Here is a 24,090-nt window from a genome sequence, read left to right as displayed (position 1 = left end):
GGTTCATCAAAAAGCTGAAAAATGTTGCTTTCATAGGCTTTATATGGAGTTAGGATGTAAATAAGGTGCATTTCGAAATGTTCTGAGACCAGTGCAGACAGACCAACAGCACACTGGAGGTTAAGTCATTCAATAAATAGGGAGCAAAGAAGCAAGGGCACATCCTACAGCTTTCTATGCCGCTAAGTGCATTCACTCCTAACATCCAGTCAAAATTTGAGTTTCAGGTTAAAACTATGAAAGAACTGTGTGTACATGTATATACATACACTGGCGGCCAAAAGTTTGGAATAATGTACAGATTTTGCTCTTATGGAAAGAAATTGGTACTTTTATTCATCAAAGTGGCATCCAACTGAACACAATTTATAGTCAGGACATTAATAACGTGAAAAATTACTATTACAATATGAAACAAATGTTCAGAACTTCTTAAACTACAAAGAGTTCTCATCAAAAAATCCTCCATGTGCAGCAATGACAGCTTTGCAGATCCTTGTTATTCTAGTTGTCAGTTTGTCCAGATACTCAGGTGACATTTCACCCCACACTTCCTGTAGCACTTGCCATAGATGTGACTGTCTTGTCGGGCACTTCTCACGCACCTTACAGTCTAGCTGATCCCACAAAAGCTTAATGGGGTTAAGATCCATAACACTCTTTTCCAATTATCTGTTGTCCAATGTCTGTGTTTCTTTGTCCACTCTAACCTTTTCTTTTTGTTTTTCTGTTTCAAAAGTGGCTTTTTCTTTGCAATTCTTCCCATAAGGCCTGCACCCGAGTCTTCTCTTCACTTTAATTTCTAGAAAAAGCAGTTTCTTTTTTACCATTTTTGACCTAATATTGACCTTAAGATAAGCCAGTTTATAGCATACTGTGGCAACTCAAAAACAAAGTTAATGTTAAGCTTAATTTAATGAACCAAATAGCTTTCAACTGTGTTTGATATAATGGCAAGTGATTTTCTAGAACCAAATTAGCAATTTAGCATGATTACTCAAGGATAAGGTGTTGGAGTGATGGCTGCTGGAAATGGGGCCTGTCTAGATTTGATCAAAAATGACTTTTTTCAAATAGTGATGGTGCTGTTTTTTTACATCAGTTGAATGTCACTTTGGTGAATTAAAGTACTAATTTCCTTCCAAACAGCGAAATCTGTCCATTATTCCAAACTTTTGGCTGCCAGTGCATGTATGCGTGTATGAGTTAAATATGTACGACCGATAAGTACACGTAGGTGAGAATGTATACCTGAGCATGTAGATGTATGTACACTTGTTCTTGTTAAAAAAAAATTGTTTGGACAACTCAACATGTTTGGCAGACATGGGACAATGATAATCAGTACATAGATTCAGAATTTATAATGCGTCTAATTTTATTTTAACATGGTTGGCAGTGATTGGATGATGCCATTACTTTGAATCAGAATTATATATGCTAATTCAGATGTAATGTCTGTAACGTCTCAAAAACATGAATAACGAACAGTCCTGGAAACAAACAATTTGATAAACAAAAATCTCAATTTCAATAGCTTGATATTATTTAAAATTTCATATATGGAGATACATTTTTTTTTTTGCATGTTTATTAAGGGCTACTAGTTGTGTGCATTTTCCATTTCCTGGAAATGGAAAATGCACACAGCAGTCATGCTTGGGTCTCAGGAGGTTAAATAACAGCATAAAAGTGACAAGTCACCTTCTCGTTCTTTTCCTCTTCCTTCTCTTTCTCCTTGTCTTCTGTCTTTTCGGAGGGGACGACAACCATGGTGAGTTTGCGGGCGATCTGTTTGGCCTCCAGGATCTCTCTCTTGTTCTCTTCCACAATGTTGGAATCCAAAGGGAGAAGCTGTAACACAGGGCTCGAGTTAACCCAGTTTGTCCATTTAATCTCCTTTCCACATTTTCCACATCCCAAAACATGACGGCTTGAGAACACAACTTCAAAGGTTTTCAGACAAAACTAGGCTAATTTTGTCCAGAAAAAAAAAACAGAATGGGGGTTTTTACACATGCGATCTGTAGACAGGGTTGGGGAGTAACGGAATACATGTAATGGGATTACGTATTTAAAATACAAAATATAAGTAACTGTATTCCACTACAGTTACAATTTAAATCATTAGAATACAGTTACATTCGAAAAGTATTTAGATTACTGAAGAGATTACTTTGCATTTTATTGTCATTTGTTTCATTTAATATTTAGTCCTTTCAGATGGAAAACATTTATACATATAAATGATGTGATCCAAAGTGCATTTGAACAGCGGTGAAACACTTTCTTATGATGTGTTTCATTCATACGAGCAGACAGAGAAGTAAGTTTGAAGTAAGTTTGGAGCAGAAGAAATAGAAATAAACCTTGTGTAAATTGTCAGCTTTACGATAAGATAAAATGCTATTTCTAGCCATTTTACATGCACGTTACCAGGCACGATAATATTTTTTTATCAAGAAAATTCACGTTGGATCATAATTTCTTTTTTTCTAGTAAGACCTTTGATATTAGGGCAAAAATCATATTCTTGATAATAATTTTTGTATTGTTTTCCTGTAAAAATATCTAAAAATCCTTAAAACAAGATCAATTTGATTTATCTTGTTTTAGAAACAACACTGCTTAAGATATTTAGGTTTTTCAGAGAATGTATTTTTAACATGTGTATTTTGTCTTACTGTACTGGCAGAGTTTTTATAGTCAAAACAAGTGAAAAAATCTACCAGTGCTGAAGAAGTAATCCAAAGTATTTAGAATATCTAACGGAATGTTACAAATTACATTTTACAGCATGTATTCTGTAATCTGTAGTGGAATACATTTCAAAAGTAACCCTCCCAACCCTGCTTGTAGTTTACTGGAGAGTATCCTGATTATGTCACACATTTAAACCTGTTAGTTAATAATGTGCTTTTTGTGTTTTGTATATAACTGAAACCAGTTACTCTGAAACATGGACGACATACAGTACAGACATATAGAGATAAACGTTATTTTAATTTCTTTGAAAGTTGTGTAATTTGAAAAGAGGTAGCATCAAACAGTAGAACCAAACTATCGGTATCGTCTCAGCACATATTTTGAATCGGTGCATCCCTAGAAACTATAGTCTGGTTTTGTTGCCATTTTATAACATTATGGAATTAACATTAGTTCAAAACTTCCCTACCATAAGATTTTCATCTTGAAGCTGTGACCTAGTGGTTTGTACACATGTTCCAAACACATGTGGGAGAGGCAGGTTTGAATCTAGCCTGTACTGTGTACAAAACATATTTCCCCCTATTTCTCCTCAATGTTTTGCAACATCACTTTACTTTTAGTATCAAAAAGAAGGACAAAGCCCTTCAGCAAATTTTGAACTTGCAATTCTGTTTTAATCAAGCAGGTACTGTTGTATTTTGTTGCTTAAATGGTAAAAGTGCCAAAATGACCTTTGCTATTTACATTTGCACATCAATATCCACTCATGCCAACATAAAAAGCACAGATACGTCTTAATACCACATCTGAATGGGATCAAACTGCATTTGCATAAATAAATGTGGATTTTCTATGGCATTCAGCAAAGCCACTTAAAGGGGCCATCAAAAGGCAACTGCTATCGTATTATGTGATAAAAGGTCCGATCTCAACACATATAGATGCTAATCTGCCATATCTTAAATATTATTACATCTTCCATTTAGTTGACACAGATGGCCTGTTCAAACTTTTAGCAAGAGATGAAGACTCATTTTCAGTGGCAAGGTTAAGATATTCAAGAGCATCATTAAGTGCCCTCCAAATATCAGTTCATTCCATATATGACAGTAATATGCATCAGATGTATCTGGTTTTAATTGGAGGAATCATCCTCACTAAGGTCCTTTGTCAAGTTTGGCTCGTGTTCTGCATAAGTCAGTTCAAAAGATGTTCCGCTCCCTGCTGGGATATTAAATCATTCATCTTGAGCCAGTGAAGGAGGACGCTGCTATTCTACAGTGAGAAAAGGCTCATTAAAGCATGTGCATCTCCCACAAGAGCACAGATAGAGGTGTAAACATGTACACAGACCAAAAGTGTAGATTTCACTGCCTTTTATGGCGGAGTGACATTCCACTCACATGAACATAGAGGTCTTCAAGAGCTATGAGGTTGTGTTGAAGAAGAGCTGCAGCGATGTGGTACAGAGAGGATGGCGTTTCTCCATTAGGTTCCTGAAGAGAAAACAGAACACCTTTTAAATTCAACAGGAAACATCATTCACTGTCGCTTTACTTTCACAGCTTAACATATGAGTGAATCAGGATATGCAAGGAAAAATTAAGTAGGGTGGGACTTGATTTTAGCCATCAGAAACTTATTTGATCGTGAAAAGTGGTCTGTATATAACAAACGATTAGGTGGGGTTGAAAATAAATAAAATGAAAGTATTTCTGAGGCATAGCAAGTTATAACATTTTTGTGAAAGATTGCAAGGACAAACATTTTTCTCTTTAGGATATTAACACTGATGAATCATACACAACAGGAAAAGCGACACGTCTTAAAGAAAATAGGGTAAATTTTTATTTCATGTGCACTTTAAAACTGAACTACTGGACTAAAAGTTAATGTTTCAAAAAATGTTCACCATGTGCAAACGATGACTTTTTATATTTCATCACATTGGATTCTACTTGTGTTCACTCGAAACAGTTATAACGGAAAATTCAACTTGACACTTTCCTTCAATGCAAGTTTATAGGATTTTATCACCCATTTTGAATCTTACTGCTTAGGAAAATGAACAGCAAACCTCTCCTAACAAGCTGCATAATTTGAGGTATCATTCACATCTGTAGCCAGGGCTTGACATTAACACAAGCCCAACCACCAAATACGGGTAGAAATCGGCAGCAGCGGATAACTCCGTCACCCATACTAGACACTTTGGTGGGTGGCTGTAGCCAAAGAACATTTAAATGTATTCATCTCATGTTCAGAGCCTTATCAGCAATAAATACATCTCTCATAACTTACATGAAAATCTGTGCGGGGCAAATTAAGCGTGCTTTCGCGTGAACCGCCACAGCACACATCGCCATGTTCCAGAAATAGAGCCAGAGCTCTGGGGCACCGCAGAGTGAAACTTGCGCGATTCAGTCGGCTTAACGCGATATTGCGCCGGCCAGCGGAGACCACAAACTTATGTGACACATTTGAATTCTACTGAGAACCTTCTACTTTGACACACTACACTAAGGAATTCAAACCTCTCAAACTGACACGGTAAAGAGATAGCAGTGTGCAATCCATCAACATCGGTTACAAGGTTTTTAAAATACACATCATCCAAACTAAAATGTTTTTACTGAAGTTACACTAACTGGAAACTGGTATGCATAGGAAATCGATTAGGGCGAATCTATAAGCCTTCATTTTTATTATTAATAACTATTCTTTCATCATTCACTTACCTTTATCTTGATCCAAACCCATAGGACCATCTTTCTTCCATGATTGGAAAAAAGATTCATGAATTTTTCTATTTATGGAAAAAGGTGCAATGAAAGTGAATGGTGGCTGAGTTTAATCTACAGCTTAAGTCATAAGTTTACATACGCCTTAGCTAAATACATTTAAACTCAGTTTTTCACAATTCCTGACATTTAATTGTAGAAAACATTCCCTGTCTTAGGTCAGTTAGGATCACTACTTCATTTTAAGAATGTGAAATGTCAGAATAATAGTAGAGAGAATGATTTATTTCAGCTTTTATTTCTTTCATCACATTCCCAGTGGGTCAGAAGTTTACATACACTTTGTTAGTATTTGGTAGCATCGCCTTTAAATTGTTTAACTTGGGTCAAACGTTTTGGGTAGCCTTCCACAAGCTTCTCACAATAAGTTGCTGGAATTTTGGCCCATTCCTCCAGACAGAACAGGTGTAACGAAGTAAGGGTTGTAGGCCTCCTTGCTCGCACACACTTTTTCAGTTCTGCCCACAGACTGATGTCAGGGCTTTGTGATGGCCACTCCAATACCTTGACTTTGTTGTCCTTAAGCCATTTTGCCACAACTCTGGAGGTATGCTTGGGGTCATTGTCCATTTGGAAGACCCATTTGCGACCGAGCTTTAACTTCCTGGCTGATGTCTTGAGATGTTACTTCAATATATCCACATAATTTTCCTTCCTCATGATGCCATCTATTTTGTGAAGTGTACCAGTCCCTCCTGCAGTAAAACACCACCACAACATGATGCTGCCACCCCCATGCTTCACAGTTGGGATGGTGTTCTTCGGCTTGCAAGCCTTAACCTTTTTCCTCCAAACATAATGATGGTCATTATGGCCAAACAGTTCAATTTTTGTTTCATCAGACCAGAGGACATTTCTCCAAAAAGTAAGATCTTTGTCCCCATGTGCACTTGCAAACTGTAGTCTGGCTTTTTTATAGCGTTTCAGAGCAGTGGCTTCTTCCTTGCTGAGCAGCCTTTAAGATTATGTCGATATAGGACTCGTTTTACTGTGGATATAGATACTTATCTACCTATTTCCTCCAGCATCTTCACAAGGTCCTTTGCAATTGTTCTGGGATTGATCTGCACTTTTCGCACCAAACTACGTTCATCTCTAGGAGACAGAATGCGTCTCCTTCCTGAGCGGTATGATGGCTGCGTGGTCCCATGGTGTTTATACTTGCATACTATTGTTTGTACAGGTGAACGTGGTACCTTCAGGCATTTGTAAATTGCTCCCAAAGATGAACCAGACTTGTGGAGGTCCACAAATTTTTTTTGTGAGGTCTTGGCTGATTTATTTTTATTTTCCCATGATGTCAAGCAAATAGGCACCGAGTTTGAAGGTAGGCCTTAAAATACATAGTACACCGGTACACCTCCAAATGACTCCAATTAGCCCATCAGAAGCTAATTGCCTAAAGGTTTGACATCATTTTCTGGAATTTTCCAAGATGCTTAAAGGCACAGTTAACTTAGTGTATGTAAACTTCTGACCCACTGGAATTGTGATATAGTCAATTAAAAGTGAAAATCTGTCTGTAAACAATTGTTGGAAAAATTACTTGTGTCTTGCAAAAAGTAGATGTCCTAAATGACTTGCCAAAACTATAGTTTGCTAATATGAAATCTGTGGAGTGGTTCAAAAATTAGTTTTAATTACTTCAACCTAAGTGTATGCAAGCTTCTGACTTCAACTGTACCTAGCATCTCGTTTTGTATTCCATGGAACTGTGAAAGTTGTATTTAAAGGTTTCTTAACGTGTTTAGGCTATTAGTTTTTCATAACAAATGCTGCTTATTTAATAATAAAAAAATAAATAAAAGACTATTAGCCTAACAACAGTAATGTGGAGCTATCCATGGTCTGACCTGTGCTTATGGCCTTGTAAGTACAAACTGTAAAAAAAAAAAAAAAAAAAAAATATTGGAAGAACAATGGTAAACTTTCATATTAGGCAAGTGCAATTTAGAATGGTTTAAGTGGTTAAAATGCAAGCATTTACAGTTTCCAATTAGATTTATCACTTTTTGTGGGGTGGGGGATTTTGGCTAATGAAAATGCTGAGGGGCTAGTGAATTTGGAATACCACTAGCCACAGCGGCCAGTGAGCCAAAAAGATAATGTCAAGCCCTGTCTGTAACACAAACGTGCAGGATGAGTTACGCACAGAAGTTTAATATTTAAGGTATATGGGGTATGTTCAAACCACAGCGATATAATATTTACTGATAAATATTCCGACAGAACGGGTGGAAACGAGCTTGAAAAAAATGCATTCGGTCACACCTGTATGTGTTTAACTAGCATGGAACAAAGACATTTGATCTGTGAGCCCTCAAGGTTTGTTTAGAAGAACAATGGTTTAGGCATCTAGAGTTCTAAGTTGTTGTAGTGATCTCGTACCTGGTGGAACTTGAACTTGAAGCCGATCATGTGGCAGAGGGTCTGGTGCTCACACATGTAAGACTTGATGAGGGGGATGAAGAACTCATCGTGGTCAGAGCGACACTCGTACACCTCCAAGATGATGTCCAGCACACGGTTCGGGTCCAGATTGAAACATCCTGAGAACAGAACACTGAATGCTCACCTCATGATCTCAACAACTCATCATAGCTATATTATAACAAATGGTCTGAGTTCACTCAAATGATCTAAAAACTTCTGGGTCATTGTCCCAGTCATCATACTGATTTAGAGTCCATGCTAGTATTAATTGAAATGAAAATGTCTAACATGCTATGTCTTTACTTTGAACAAAACATTTCATAAGTGCCTTATGAATTTCATTGTTCTCGTATTTACAGTGCAAAAATTATTTACATAAATTTGTGTAAATAAATCATGGCATACGTTTTTTTTTTTTCTTCAGAAGTCAGTGTTCTCGGTAACTAAGAAGACAACAGTGTCAGTGAAGAGCATGCTTGAAATTAAATGAGATGTGTTATGAAAAAGAAAAATCAAGGAAAATTACACAAATGCACACATTTTTATTGTGCGTCTTTTCTAATTAAGCTTCAATTTTGTGAAAATATGCAGTGTTAAAATATGTAAATGTGATGACACATATCAACTGTTGGACACTGCTAGTAGACAAATCAAATAAACAAGCCAGTGTGAAAAGCGTGCTTTAAGGAAGTTTATAAGGCCAATAGAGTACATAGTCGAAGAAACACCCACCTATTAAAGATTTGATGTTCTCAAGGACAAGATGGCTGGTGAGATTCCCAGACAGATCCTGACCGAGCTCTGTGATCAGCTTAGCGTAACCTTCATTCTCCTCTCGCAAAAGATTAAACTTCTGCTGTTTGTAACTACAGAGTGACAGGAAGGTTACATGAGAAAATTATTTAATGCAGTCATCTGAAATTAATGAAGTGCATCAGAACTGAAGATCTGGTGGTCACGGGCAGGAGTGTAGAAGCTAACATTGCCCTTAGACATCCGTCAGGCATTTCGTAAGAGGACACGAAACCAATTAATTCACCCTAACATGCTTATGTTAATGACACGACTGTGAGATGGAACAGAAAGAAATGTGGTGTGTGTACAGAGAGGGCTGCCAGGGAAGAGTGCTCTCTAATCTTGATAAAAACTCATTAAGAAAGACCCACAAAAATGCATGAAATTAATCACCATCAGGGGAGCTCAGTGCTACGCCTTCCATTTACAGCAAAATGAGGCAGAGAGCATTTAGATTTACAACAACATGCTGAATGCACATAAAGCAGTAACCTGTGCCTGAAAATTGAACAACACAACACACTTTCAGAACAGGAATTAAAGGTATCTTTTACCCAATGATTGAGTCTGAAAACTATTACCTGTACTTCTAACACCACATGTTTTCACCAAGGTCAGAATTGTAAATGATAACTTGCTAAAAAGAGTTAAAATAATCCTAATATTTTATAATACAAATAACCAACCAAAAATGTTGTCTAGGTAGGCAACTCACTAGGATTTGAGACTATAATGCCCAAAAATGCTGTCTAGGTAGGCAACTCACTAGGATTTGAGACTATAATGCCCAAAAATGTTGTCTAGGTAGGCAACTCACTAGGATTTGAGACTATAATGCCCAAAAATGCTGTCTAGGTAGGCAACTCACTGGGCTTTGTGACAATGATGCCCAAAAGTGCTGTCTAGGTAGACAGCTCACTAGATTTTAAAGTGATGATAGCCAAAAATGCTGTCCAGGTAGGCAACACACTAGGCTTTGAGACTATAAGGTCCACAATGCTGTCTAGGTAGGAAACACACTAGGCTGAGCTTGTGATGCCATAAATGTTGTCTGAGTAGGCAGCACACTAGGTTTTGAGACACTAATGACCAAAATGCTGTCTACAGTAGGTATGTAGTTCACTAGGTTTGGAGCTGATTAATGCGGTCTAGATAGGTAGCACACTAGATTTTGAGACTATAACACCCAACATACCGTCTAGATAGGTAGCTCACTAGGATGTTTTTTTTTTTTTTTTTTTTTTACTATAATGCCAAAAAAAGGCTGCCTATTTAGGCTGGATTTTTGGGCATCATAGTCTTAATCTATTGAGCTGCCTACCTAGACAGCATTTTTGGGGCAACAATGTCAAAATCTTGCAAGCCACCTACCTTTACAGCATTTTTAGCCATACAGTCTCAAAATCTAGTGAGCAGTCTACCTAGTCATCACTGTTGGGCATCATAGCATCAAAATGTTAGCTGCCTATCTAGTGAGCCTATCTATTCCAAACCTAGTGAACTACATACCTAGACAGCATTCTGGGTATTCAATTCTCAAAACCTAGTGTGCTGCTCAAACAGGCATTTTTTGGGCATAATAGTAAAAAAACTTCCTAGTGAGTAGAGGTAGACCGATATACCAGTTTTACAGATTAATCGGTGCAGGTAGTTGCTTTTTGGAACTATCATTATCGGCAAAAATCTATGTCAATGGTTGCTGATAGTTTTTTCATCATTAAGTCATTTAAAAATAAAAGTCCCTGTTTTGGGCTTGTTTATACTTAAAAGTCCCGCGTTATACACTAAAGCTTCATTTTTTTCTTATTATTGGGATTTTGGTTGAACAAAAAACTGCATCTGGGATTTTATTCATTTTGGACTCTTTGTCTTTGCCCGCCATAGTAAAGAAAGAACTATTTTTATTTTATTTTATTATGATGTTAAAAACTATCTGCCGATTAATCTGTTATCAGCCTTTCCCACCACCTTAGTTATCAGTATCGGCAAAATCCACTATCGGTCGACATTGTTATAGTCTCAAAACCTAGTGTGCTGCCTACATAGACAGCATTTTAATTATTATAGTCTCAAAACCTAGTGTGCTGCCTACCTAGACAGCACTGTAGTCATTATAGTCTTAAAACCTAGAATGTAGTTCACTAGGTTTAGGTAGACAGCACATTATGTTTTGCAACTGTAATGCCCAAAATGCTGTCTAGGTAGGCAGCACACTAGGTTTTGAGACTGTAATGCCCAAAATCTTGTCTAGGTAGGTAGCTCACTAGGATGTTTTTTTTGACTATGATGTCCACAGCATGCTAGATTTTGAGAGTGTGATGCCCAATAAAGTTGTTCAAGTAGGCAACTCACTAGATTTTGAGACTCTAATGCCCAAAATGCTGTCTAGGTAGCTAGTACACTAGAAATTGAGACTATGATACCCAAAAAAAAGTGCATTCAGGTAGGCGGCTCACTAGATTTTGAGGTGATGTTAGCCACAAATGCTGTCTAGGTAAACAGCACACAAGGTTTTGAAACTATAATGCCCATAATCTTGTTTAGGTATGTAGTTCACTAGGTTTGTAACTGATTAATTCTATTAGGTAGGCAGCACACTAGGTTTTCATACCATGATGTCCAAAACTGCTGACTAAATTGGAAACTCTAGATTAAGAATTTATCATTCCCAAAACACTGTCTAGATAGGAAGCTAACTAGGTTTTGAGGCTATGATGCTCAACAATGCTGACTAGGTAGCCTGCTCACTAGATTTTAAGACTTCGATGCCCAAAAATCCAGCCTAGATTGGCATCTCACTAGGTTTTGAGACTATCAATGCTGTCCAAGTAGGCCTACAAACCTCTATTCCCAAACTGAGATTAATTTCACATTAAGTGACAGAACTGCTAAAATGTGACTTACAATAGTTTGGTCTTGATTTTGACAATCTTCTGGTTGAACTGCTGTGCTTGTTTAATCAAACCCAGAGACTCCAGCGTTTCTGGATCCAACCTCTCCTTCAGCACACCATCAGGAACACAGAACTACAGACAAGACATAATCACTTTAATTAGACACTCTTCAGGAACACATAACGACAGCTGCGGGAGCTTTATCATGTAGATAAGATATTAAATTCAACAACATACTAGAATAACGCTTTACTGCAGCCATCAGTACAACACTGCCCACACCGCACCCCAATGCCCTTTAGCTACACTTACATAAGACACTAATAACACTGCATAACAAGCCTGTATTTGCATACTAATCAGACTTACAGTGTTTTAAATGAGAATAAGAGAGCAGACGCACTGCAGGTCTTTATGAGTCACCCTGACTGCCATTACAAACTGTTCTCTTCTCAAAATCATTCTGTTCTGCCACAACGAAGATGTGAAACGTGCTCTGGTTTGAGGCCGTGCACAGAAATTCTCCCAGTGCTGCTGTTAAAGTGTGAAAGCCCCTCACGCAGTGCCCTCTAGTGCAGTGCTGGAGGTTTATTCAGGGAAAGTGGCCCTTTGTGAGTGCAGTTTAATTTTTCACTAGAGGATAGAATTTGGGTCACTCAATACTCTAATGCAGCTAATCTTCAGAGTCAGGGGATCGGGCCACCCGCTTACGTATGCAAGCGCAAAGAAAGGCACTTCCCCAACAGCAGTGTGTGCTGTAATGCTGGAGAGATAAGGGCTGTGTCTCACAGCACTTTATTGCCACATAGTGGCTGTGAAGAGAAATACAAACTCAGATGGATACCGGCATGTGTGAGACTCACCAAACAGGCTCCAACCAACTGGGTAAAATGATCACGCTTGTGTTTTTCCTCCAGACAACCAGTCTCAATATCTGCAAAAGCAAGAAATATTAAGTCAAGAGTTGAATATATAAAGTGTTACATGTATAACACTGAAGCACACTGATTACTGGGCACAAGTCAGTTTGTGTCAATGAATGAGGATTACTTAGACTAAACTGATCAAATGGTGACTGCATGATACAGAATTATACAAATTTAACAGAGGGATGGGGGGGCAAACCACAAACATTAAGACAACATTAGACTTTAACCTTAAAACTGAGCAATAAGGTATAAGAGGACGTGCAATAATGTGAATAGAGACATGGCTAAATGCCGTTGTTAAGCATGACCCATAACAGACCTCTTAATATATCCCCAAATATGTAAAATAGGGTTAGTAGTTGGGCTCTATAAATGCTGTGCAGTTATGTATATACACAGTAGCCAGGCAAATGGGTGTTTCATATCGCAGCGGTTACTTTATTTTGTTTTTAGCATGGCTGGAACTCTGTGTTGAAAAATAAACATCTTGGACTGGAACTAATTTATGTATCATTTTGTATTTTGTATAAAGCCTAAAATAAAATGTGTCTCATTGGCGCTTCTAATTAATGACTACAATGGATTTACATTTTTTGAAATATTGCATGCAACAAAGCCAAATGATGCACAGTAATTAAACTGTGGAATTGGATTTGAAGCCAGTAGAAATCAATCTTTTAATCAATTTGTTTAACCGAGGATCTCAAATTTAGGCATAGCAAGAATATTTACAGAAAACTGCCAAAAAACACTGAATCAGTATAAATTAAAGACAATGTAAGTTCACATCATTCTCTGCTGCAATATGACATTGTCACCTTTCTATATGGTACTGACATGTAGTATATTACCTTTGAGATGTTACAATACAATAACGTACAGAGACAGAATCAGTAACAAACTCACTGTCCCTCTTTGTAGATTTAAAGAAATGTTTATACATGTAGCATAAACATCAAAAATAACATCTAAATCCATCACAGCAGGCTTGAACATGAGCATTTAATAAGTTCAGTAAAACTCTGCATTTTTTAAATTTAGCAGATTTATGCAAACATCTGTTAGAGCACCAGAGCATTTATGTGGACACATGAATGTGGTCTAATAAGCATGTTCACTCAGGCGAGTAAGAAAATTGTCTCTCAATATACAGTAAACATAGCCTCTCTTTCCTTAACTAAAATAAGACACTTAAACAAACTGCATTAAGCATATTAGTAAAATCACATGACAAGACTTACCTAATATACAGAAAACATCAGCTAAAATAGATGGCATGTCGTCCCGCAGGTCCTGAATAATAAACAAAAACAAAATCTATAAATAACACACCAAAAAATGTATTTATACATTTATTTATTAAGAATAGTTTATGCGTTTTTTTTTTCTTTTTTTTTTTCTTCTCTCCCAATTTGGAACGCCCAATTCCCAATGTGCTTTTAAGTCCTTGTGGTCACGTAGTGATTCGCCTCAGTCCAGGTGGCGGAGGACGAATCCCAGTTGCCTCCGTGTCTGAGACCGTCAACCCGCGAATCTTATCACGTGACTTGAGCGCGCTGCCACAGAGACATAGCGTGTGTGGAGGCTTCACGCCATCCACCGCGGCAACCACGCTCAACTCACCACTCGCCCCACTGAGAACGAACCACATTATTGGGACCATGTGGAGTTTACCCCATGTGACTCCTACCCTCCCTAGCAACCGGGCCAATTTGGTTGCTTAGGAGACCTGGCTGGAGTCACTCAGCATGCCCTGGGATTCGAGCTAGCGAACTCCAGGGTTGGTAGCCAGCGTATTTTACCACTGAGCTACCCAGGCCCCCAGCGTTTGGTTTCTTTATCAGCACCCAATAAGTCACAGCATAAAACAAATTGCGGTCTGCAAAAACCATTATCCTTATTTCAACACGCATTTAATATAGTCTGGGTCATATTTTATTTTTATATTTTTCCAATGATGCCAACCCGTCCCATGTCGCATTTGCCAAATCTGGCAAGCTTCTACCAAGTGACATGAATTTGTGTCAAAATACTGTAAAGTTTTTAAAGTGGTCCGAGGAGGGACAAACCACAAACCGGCCACAGGGTGTTGGGTGCCCAAGGCTCATCGATGCACAAGGGCAATGAAGGCTATCCCATCTGGTCAGAACTGACAGAAGGTCTACTGTGGCACAAGTCACAGAAAATTGTAATGATGGTTACGGGAAGAATGTGTCACAACACACAGTGCTTCGCACCCTGCTGCATATGGGGCTGCGGAGTCGCAGATCAGTCAGAGTGCCCATGATGACCCCTGTCCACCGTCGAAAGCGCCTACAATGGGCACACGAGCGTCGGAACTGGACCTTGGAGCAGATGGAAGAAGATTGCCTGGTCCGAAGAGTCCTGTTTTCTTTTAAATCACATGGACAGCCATGTATGTCGTTTACCTGGGGAAGTGATGGCACCAGGACACACTGTGGGAAGACGACAAGCCAGTGGAGAGAATGTGATGCTCTGGGCAATGTTCTGCTGGGAAACCCTAGGTCCGGCCATTCATGTGGATGTCAATTAGACAAGTGCCACCTACCTAAACATCATTGCAGACCAGATACACCCCTTCATGGCAATGGTATTCCCTAATGGCAGTGGCCTCTTTCAGCAGGATAATGCACCCTGCCACACAGCACACACTGTTCGGGAATGGTTTGAGGAACATGTTGAAGAGTTCAAGGTGTTGCTCTGGCCCCGAAATTCCCCAGATCTCAATCCGACTGAGCATCTGTGGGATGTGATGGACCAACGAGTCCGATCCATGGCGGCTCCACCTCGCAACTTACAGGACTTGAAGGATCTGCTGCTAATGTCTTGGTGCCAGATAGCACAGGACACCTTCAGGGGTCTTGTAGAGTCCATGCCTTGGCGGGTCGGCACTGTTTTGGTGGCAAATGGAGGGCCAACAGCATTTTAGGCAGGTGGTCATAATGTTTTAGCTCATCTGTGTATTTCTCAGACATTTCCTTGTCTTTCTGGAAAATGATTATTGTTAACAAAGTGCAAATAAAAAGTCCTTCAACCCCTCTTTTGCAACAATGAAATATGGCTAATTGAAAATAGAATTTAGATTTAAAAATGGTGCACCCCTCATAAGAGGTGGAAAAACAAAATTTTAGCACTGTACACAGCAAAATATAGACCTAAATGAACAATAAAAAGGGGTTTGTTTCTTTGCTTAAAACTATTTTTTCATGGTATGGTTGACATTTCCATGGAATTGCCAAGAAGTGTTTAGGTTGAATGCAATTTATGGCTTCTTTACCGCATCTGTGTTATGTAAGGTTAGAATTAAATGTTTATTTTTTGTTGTTTCTGACCAACAAATGACTATAAAGAACAGATAGGATATTAAGAGGGAAATGAAAAATGGATTTGTGGATTTTGTCTTGGACACACATTACACAAAATCAAACTTTAGCTCTTTTACTCTCAACATGCAGTGAAAAGATCTCATTGCTGAACTTTTTCTCCACTATACTACTCAAACACTGGCAAGTGAAATCTGAAAATTGACCAGCCAGTGGCAAATCACAGACATTTTTAGTCACATTGCACGAAATCTAGACACATGTGCCAGTGATTTACTTGCATTGTAGATGGTTGCGCATGGAGTAAAAGATCGATCTTGAGATTTAAGATTGAGTTTGTTCAAATGAAGATTGTGATGCATTAGAAAATCAATATTTTTACCCAGCCCAAGTGAGCACATCGGCTTCACTGTCTCTTTATTTTCCAGGTGGAAACTGCAGTTCATTGGAGGGTGGTGGACAACACACTAGATGTAAGAGAAGCCACCGAAGTCAGTGATCAATCACTGTTACACTTCAGCAGTGTTTAGAAGAGTAGTTTCATCATCCTATATAAGATGTCACAACAGCAGAGAGCGCTCTGTGGAATGACACTGTTTCCACGCTCCACAGATCAAACGCTTCTACTGCGAGAGAGCAAACGTCTGATTTGAGAGTTTAAAGAAAACCTAATTAAGACACGTACAAGATGGCAAACTTTACATCTCACATCTTAGTAAGGCTGAGGGTGATGGGATGGAATAGACCTGGCAGAACTTCACAAGGTGTTTGCTCAAAGATGAAACACTTTCATTGCATTTCAAATGTTAACAGACTAACATTCTGCCTAACATCTCTTTTTGAGGAAACAAAGTTACATGGTTTTGAAACAACATGACGGTGAATAAATGACAGAATTTTCATTATCTGGGTGAACTATGACCTCAAAATCATATGTGTCCAGCCTTAAGACTAGTTTTTTTTATTATCCCCTTTTCTCCACAATTTGGAATGCCCAATTCCCACTACTTAGTAGGTCCTCGTGGTTACTCACCTCAATCCGGGTGGTGGAGGACAAGTCTCAGTGGCCTCCACTTCTGAGACAGTCAATCTGCGCATCTTATCACGTGGCTCGCTGTGCATGACACCGTAGCATGTGGAGGTTCATGCTACTCTCCGCGATCCACGCACAACTTACCACGTGCCCCAATAAGAGCAAGAACCACTAATCGCGACCACAAGGAGGTTACCCCATGTGAATCTACCCTCCCTAGCAACCGGGCCAATTTGGTTGCTTAGGAGACCTGGCTGGAGTCACTCAGCACACCCTGGGTTTGAACTCAGGACTCCAGGGTTGGTAGTCAGCGTCAATACTCGCTGAGCTACCCAGGCCCCCCAGCCTAAAGACTAGTAAACCAAGTGTTTTATATGGCAGAGGAAAACCTACTAATCAGTAAACAGCACATTGCTTACATATTTTTCCTCACATAATCTTTACACATTGAATGAGACACACAGTCAGCTCTACCTGACACAGTTCAGGTGAGGTGAGGGAAATGGTATTTTTATTGTGTTTTAATGACAGCAGGGGCTGAATGTTATGAGACAGGAACAGCACTCACCATAACATCACCCAGCAGACTGGCAGCCACGTCCACCTTCAGATTGCCCTGGATAACATGCCAGCAGAGCTCATACAAGGCTGTCTGTAGATCTACAAGACAAAACAGTGACAGCAGTCTCAATAACAGCTCTCGTTTCCTACTGCCATACTGATAACACCTAAACAATACTAAGAGATTCTCATCACAAACCTCATTACTTTCTTTATACTTCTGACAGTGGCTATGTTTGGAATAGCATACTACCTTTGTATACTACTACTGACTTGACCTTCCATTTCCAGTAAATTGGAAGTAATACCTCGGGAATTTTTAACAACAATCTGGCATAAAACAATGAGAATCACTGAATCTGGGTTTTTTTCCTACCGATTTATTTAAAATGACCAGGACAAAACAAACCAACTGCAATTGAATGCACCTGCATCAAAACATTTAGTTTCAGCTTTAAAATATGCAAACAAACAGGTATGTCCATGTAATTTAAGAACACTTTCTTAAGCCGCTTTGACACTCATTTAAGCGAAGTCGCGGAATATCTGGCATATAAAGCTCTTCACACATCACCTCATAACACTTTCACTATGGGAACTGCCTCCTCAAATATGTGAATTGTGATTAAAGTACTGCGGTAAATGGGTTTAAATAATGTTACAAGCAGATGTTCCAAAAAAACTGTGTTGACATGAGATTTCAAAGTGTGAACAGACATAGCTGGAAGATCAGTGCATTTACAAGAGCATGCATGTCAACACAATGATTGAGTGTGTTTACATGCTAAACATGTAAAACTATGTAAACATCTCAAAGTTTTTTTTTTTTTTTTAAACTGTTTAAGCATAACCGAAAGGCACACAAAGATTTTTGCCTATTACCCTGATTTAGCTCTGCATAGGGCTGTCACGATTATGAAATTTGACTGATGATTATCAAACAAATAATTGCTATTATGACGATTAATTGTCTGTTTGAGGGCTATGACGATTAATTGTCTCTTAGGGATTTCACGATTGTCATAAATGGTCATATTTCTTAAGGTGCATGTGTGCTTCATAGACCTCATTTTAACATATTTAACTACAAACATATAAATCAAATAATAAAATAGGGATATATGATTTCCTTTTAAGGCTTAAAACAATACAATAATGTTTTACATATCAAAATATTTCTAAATACTTAAAATAAGTATCTTTTTGGTCAACTTTAGTTTTGGTCAATTTTACATTTACACTGTTGTTTTTATAACTCATTTATAAATATTAATTTTATTTTGTTTGTTAAAAATATAATAAAAAATATATTTTCCTTATATTTATATTATATAATATTATGCAATATTAAAATATTACTGTCCTAATTTCTTCATTTTCACACATTATTTTAATGCTCTTTGATTAAACCCAAAAGCACTTTTTTCTCATGAAGCAAAACCTTTGAGATTTCATTTTACCACTTCACAGAAACAGAGTTAGTGTGCGTCCTCCTCTGTGTCATTGCGTTAGCCATTACATGATCGTATAAAGTGAAGCCGGAGCGCTTTGCGTTCACTATCAAAGTTTATATTTGTTAGTTTATATTTCCTAGGGAGTTTGAGAAGCGGTTCACACACTGATCTGGTTGACATCTGCAGTGCGGCTCAGTAACGCTTGGAGTTCAACCAAATGGCACACAAACACACCATTGAAGACATTTATATATTCGCTTAAAATTCCCTTATTTGGGAATTAAAATGTGATTGGAATTTGAAGTGCACAATAATCGCGGTTATCTTTTAAAAAACACAGTTAGATCAAGTAACCACGATCAGATGATTATTTAATAATCACGACAGGTCTACTCCGAGTTTAAAAAATAAATAAATAAAATAAAATAAACACTCTGGGGTGCCTGTTTATGTTTTGAAGTCAAAACCACAGAAAAAAAAACAATTTCCAATCTCATGTAAAAAACGGTTTTCTCGCAATAGTGGGTTTTTAGAATGAGCCGATTTTTTTTAGTTACCAGCATACTGCTGTGCATGTAATGCACTCAGTGATTTCACAGCAAGTTTTAGGTCACATGACAATGTATTAAAACTATCATGCAGTACACGGTGTGCAAGCAGAACATCGGTATGTAATATTTAACATCAGTCTGATGCTCCACACACAGTGTTCAGCACTCACACGAATGATCTTGTTATAAATGAAGCTGTCTACACTGCACATAAAGGCTGTCAAATTAAAATGTGAATATTCGCCAAATTTAACATAACTCCACATTCGAATGCTAAAATGAGCTTTTGAATTTTGGATGTGTGCCAAGAACTCATGACAATTTACATTCTTGGGCTAAAACAGATGAAGTGCAACCAATAAAACAGAACGCGGGTGTCTCAAGATATGTTTTAAAGGTTGAATTTACTTTTAAATTGACAGTGTCTAAAAAAAATGCATCGTTACTGTATGAGATGCTAAAAAAAACAGCGAGACATAACGCAACAGTCAAAGACGTCCGTCTAAAGCAGGGGTCGGCAACCTATGGCACGTGGAGGGGTAATCATTGGCATGCCAGCAACGGTGAGAGAGGAGTATTTTATTTATATGAAACTCCACACCTGCATTCCAATCTACATACATGTAATCCTTCCTCATGATCACGCAGCGTGTTTTCATGAGCTGAATTGAAGGCTAAACAAAAAGTAAAAACGTGACGAGACTGCAGTATACACAACAGACTCGTGCAGCGCGTGCAAGCCATTTGTGCATCACGAGCCGGCAGCGCTTCACTTTCGGTTAATCAAGCGAGTAAACATGCCCGCTTTGCTTCAGTTAGGCTGCGTGGATGACAGCGTACATTCAGTGTTTCATTTGTTTCTGAACAACATGTGATGTAATAAGGAAATCACCACTATTAATCTTTGAGATTTCCAACCCAGCATACAGGTACACTGTCCTTAAACCAGTCACACTCAAAATTACATTAAACGATTAAAAGGGGATCAAAAATCTTTTCAAGTCTATTTTATACATTAAACCTGGAAATATATTTTTAGGATTTTGCAGCTGCGACTCACAGAAAAGGACTAAATAGTTGATCGGCGCAGCCATTGACCAGGAAAATAAAAAAATGCCACTCCATGTCAAAAAGATTGCCGACCCCTGGTCTAGAGCAGGTTTACATAGAAAAAGACAGACATGTTCGGAGTGAACGGCCCCTTAGTTGAGGCCTTTGGCGATTTGTGTCTTGTACGCCTTGCTCTCTTATCAGCGTCTTGCTGCATAAGTATTAGGTACATACAGTTGAAGTCAGAAGTTTACATGCACCTTAGCCAAATACATTAAAACTAAGTTTTTCACAATCCCTGACATTTAATTGTAGAAAACATTCCCTGTCTTAGGTCAGTTAGGATCACTATATTTTAAGAATGTGAAATATCAGAATAATAGTAGAGAGAATTATTTATTTCAGCTTTTATTTCTGTTATCACATTCCCAGTGGGTCAGAAGTTTACATACACTTTGTTGGTATTTGGTAGCATCGCCTTTAAATTGTTTAATTTGGGTCAAACGTTTTGGGTAGCCTTCCACAAGCTTCTCACAATAAGTTGCTGGAATTTTGGCCCATTCCTCCAGACAGAACTGGTGTAACTGAGTCAGGTCTGTAGGCCTCCTTGCTCGCACATGTTTTTTCAGTTCTGCCCACAAATTTTCTATCTGACTGAGCTCAGGGCTTTGTGATGGCCACTCCAATACCTTGACTTTGTTGTCCTTAAGCCATTTTGCCACAACTCTGGAGGTATGCTTGGGGTCATTGTCCATTTGGAAGACCCATTTGCGACAGAGCTTTAACTTCCTGGCTTATGTCTTGAGATGTTGCTTCAATATATCCACATAATTTTCCTTCATCATGATGCCATCTATATCTACGATATTATGTGACTATTTTACACAATAACATTTATCAACTCACAAATGCAACCAAAATATAATTTGAATATTTGATTGAGCTCCTTGACTTCAGTTCTCGAAAGTACTTCCTGTACTTCAGTTATTGAAAAAAATAATATAAAATATGAAGTCACATACATGTGATCATAAATTGTTTGATGACAGCTCACTGACTTGTGGAATGAGGTAAACACTACAGTGACAATTTTTCATCTCTACAACAGTAAAGCATGTCTTTAAATCCAAAATAATTACATACCCACGACAGTTCGTTGACGGTCTCAACAGTACCTTTTGAGGGTGGTGTTTCGAAAAGAGGGGGTGTGTCTAATTTAACAGCTCGGTCTTGTGTAAGTTCAAGAACGGCTACAATCGCTTACAGCACCTTTAAGGTCATGAACATAATGCAGAAGTACACAATACCTCAGAATAATGCAAAGTGCATAGGTGTGTTTTACTTACTTTTAACAAACTCATGAACACTGGGTTTCCCTGCGAGGTCCTGGCAAAACTGTAAACTAGAAAGAGAAAATAAATTATGAGTTTCTGAGTATGTGTTTTCAATAACATATGAGCAATAATCATCAGTGTTTCCCATTAATTACCTAGACTGTGGCAGCAAGGATTCACATTTTTGTAGATGAACGAGGTCATTTGAAAACTTACAGTATTACAGTTGAAAATATCTTATGGTATACCTAGTTTATCCTGTGAAATGTTTCACTGTACTACTATCAAATGCTTGCATTCAGGCTGACAGACATATAATCAGCAAATCAATACATTTATCATAAAAAAACAAAAATTCAAATTTAAACCCTCTTTCTTCAGCTGTAGGTTTGTCTTTTTAGGAAAGAAAGTTAAAGGAATATTCCAGGTTCAGTACAAGTTAAGCTCAATCAACAGCATTTGTGGCATAATGTTGATTACCACAAAAAAATATTTCGACTTGTCCCTCTCTTAAAAAAAATTGAGGTTAGAGTGAAGGTGAATGGGGCCAATTTTCAGAGGGTTTAAAAGCAAAAATGGGAAGTTTATAATTTTATAAAAGCACTCACATTTATTCTGTTAAAGCTTGCATATTATTTGAGCTTTAAAGTTGTTTAACCAGTTTTTGCGGATTTACGGTGCTATGTCGTCATGGCAACTAAACTGTAAAATTGGATATAACTACACAGAAAAAGTTAGTAAGTGATTTTATCACACTAAAATCATGTTAACACACATATCGTTTACGTCTTGTAGCTATACTTTTGAAACAGTGAGTATTTAATGTTGACAGACTGGCCCATTCACTTCCATTTTTTGCTTTTGTTGAAGAAAAGGAGGGGCAAATCGAAATAACTTTTGTGGCAATCACCATTATGCCACAAATTATGTTGATTGAGCTTAACTTGTACTGAACCTGGGATACTTTAAATTTCAACTGAACAATTGCCAATTTCAAGAGCTGCACATGTATGTCTGTTCAAAACATCCACTGGCATATTTACATGTAGATCTTCTCATAGAAGGCAAGGTAAGCACTCACAAGGTTTTGTGACAATGATGCCTGAAAATGCCATCTATGTAGGCAGCTCACTATTTTTTGAAACAAGCAATATCTGGTGAATATCATATTGTTCATAAAAGTATGAGATACTATTCAACACTATAGCACAGTTCACACCAATGTTATACAAGCATTTAACATCTAAACACATTCACTGAATCTCTGAACATGGTGTATGATCTCATGTTTACCTGTATGTAACATACATCACATATACTGTAACACACCGATATGGAGACACAAGCTAATGCTAACTATTAGCTCGCTGACGTTAAATTCATCAACAAAAATTCTAATGTACTTCTTTAAACCATTTATAGACACATACTACAACACAATAGGAGTTATCTTCTGTTTGGTTCTCAGTATCTGCAGTCTTATTCGATATTTTAATGAACTTTCAATAAATGAGTATTTCACGCACACTAGCGGCGATTCACAATGAAGAGAATATGATTTATTATTTCGACCATAACGCGCGGTGATATCGCACGAATGTAATGCATATCGCTTCATTTCCATCCCCGCTTTCCGTCTGGGTACTACAACCTTACTCACAACTCATTTTTGCCGGATTTGTCCCAGTTTTTGATCCAGTCAGACGAAAGGATCAGCACCGCCATCTTTCTTCCTCCACACACACTCGCAGCAGCAGCGCGCGCCGGATGTTTAGCCAAGCGCGTGACGCAAACGCCACACGCGCGCGTCCATGCATTTTTTCATTGTATTAATTTTATATATATATATATATATATATATATATATATATATATATATATATATATATATATATATATATATATAATTATTATTATTTATTTATTTATTTATTTAAGAAATTGCTATGTTATTTTCCCCTTTTTATTTGAAACAAGCGCTCCTCTATTAAATAAAAAAAAATAATCACAAACAGGCTTTCTTGCTAAATTCAAAAGCAAACAAACAAAATACAATAACAATTATATTCCTGGTTCATTACAGGTTAAGCTTAATTGACGGCATTTGTGGCATAAATAACACAACAAACAAATTGACTCGTCCCTACTTTTCTTTAAAAAAAAAAAAAAACGATGTTACAGTAGAGCACTTACAATAGAAGT

General features: G+C 37.8%; 1 protein-coding gene across 1 annotated transcript in view; it reads right to left on the bottom strand.

Annotated features, from left to right (window-relative positions):
- The window catches only part of thoc2 (THO complex 2), a 101,751-nt gene extending 78,120 nt beyond the window's left edge, over positions 1-23,631 (bottom strand). The window contains exons 1-10 of the mRNA XM_051649426.1: positions 23,549-23,631; positions 21,901-21,956; positions 17,507-17,598; positions 13,803-13,854; positions 12,496-12,566; positions 11,643-11,764; positions 8,676-8,809; positions 7,899-8,059; positions 4,113-4,205; positions 1,705-1,854 (exon numbers count right to left, since the gene is read on the bottom strand). Coding sequence (XP_051505386.1) covers positions 1,705-1,854; positions 4,113-4,205; positions 7,899-8,059; positions 8,676-8,809; positions 11,643-11,764; positions 12,496-12,566; positions 13,803-13,854; positions 17,507-17,598; positions 21,901-21,956; positions 23,549-23,613 — 996 coding nt within the window. The 5' untranslated portion in view covers positions 23,614-23,631. The remainder of the gene's footprint in view (positions 1-1,704; positions 1,855-4,112; positions 4,206-7,898; positions 8,060-8,675; positions 8,810-11,642; positions 11,765-12,495; positions 12,567-13,802; positions 13,855-17,506; positions 17,599-21,900; positions 21,957-23,548) is intronic.
- Between the last annotated feature and the right edge of the window lie 459 nt (positions 23,632-24,090).

The sequence above is a fragment of the Myxocyprinus asiaticus genome, chromosome 22, assembly GCF_019703515.2.
Source record: "Myxocyprinus asiaticus isolate MX2 ecotype Aquarium Trade chromosome 22, UBuf_Myxa_2, whole genome shotgun sequence".
Taxonomy (NCBI): domain Eukaryota; kingdom Metazoa; phylum Chordata; class Actinopteri; order Cypriniformes; family Catostomidae; genus Myxocyprinus; species Myxocyprinus asiaticus.
This window is presented reverse-complemented; position numbering and strand designations above follow the sequence as displayed.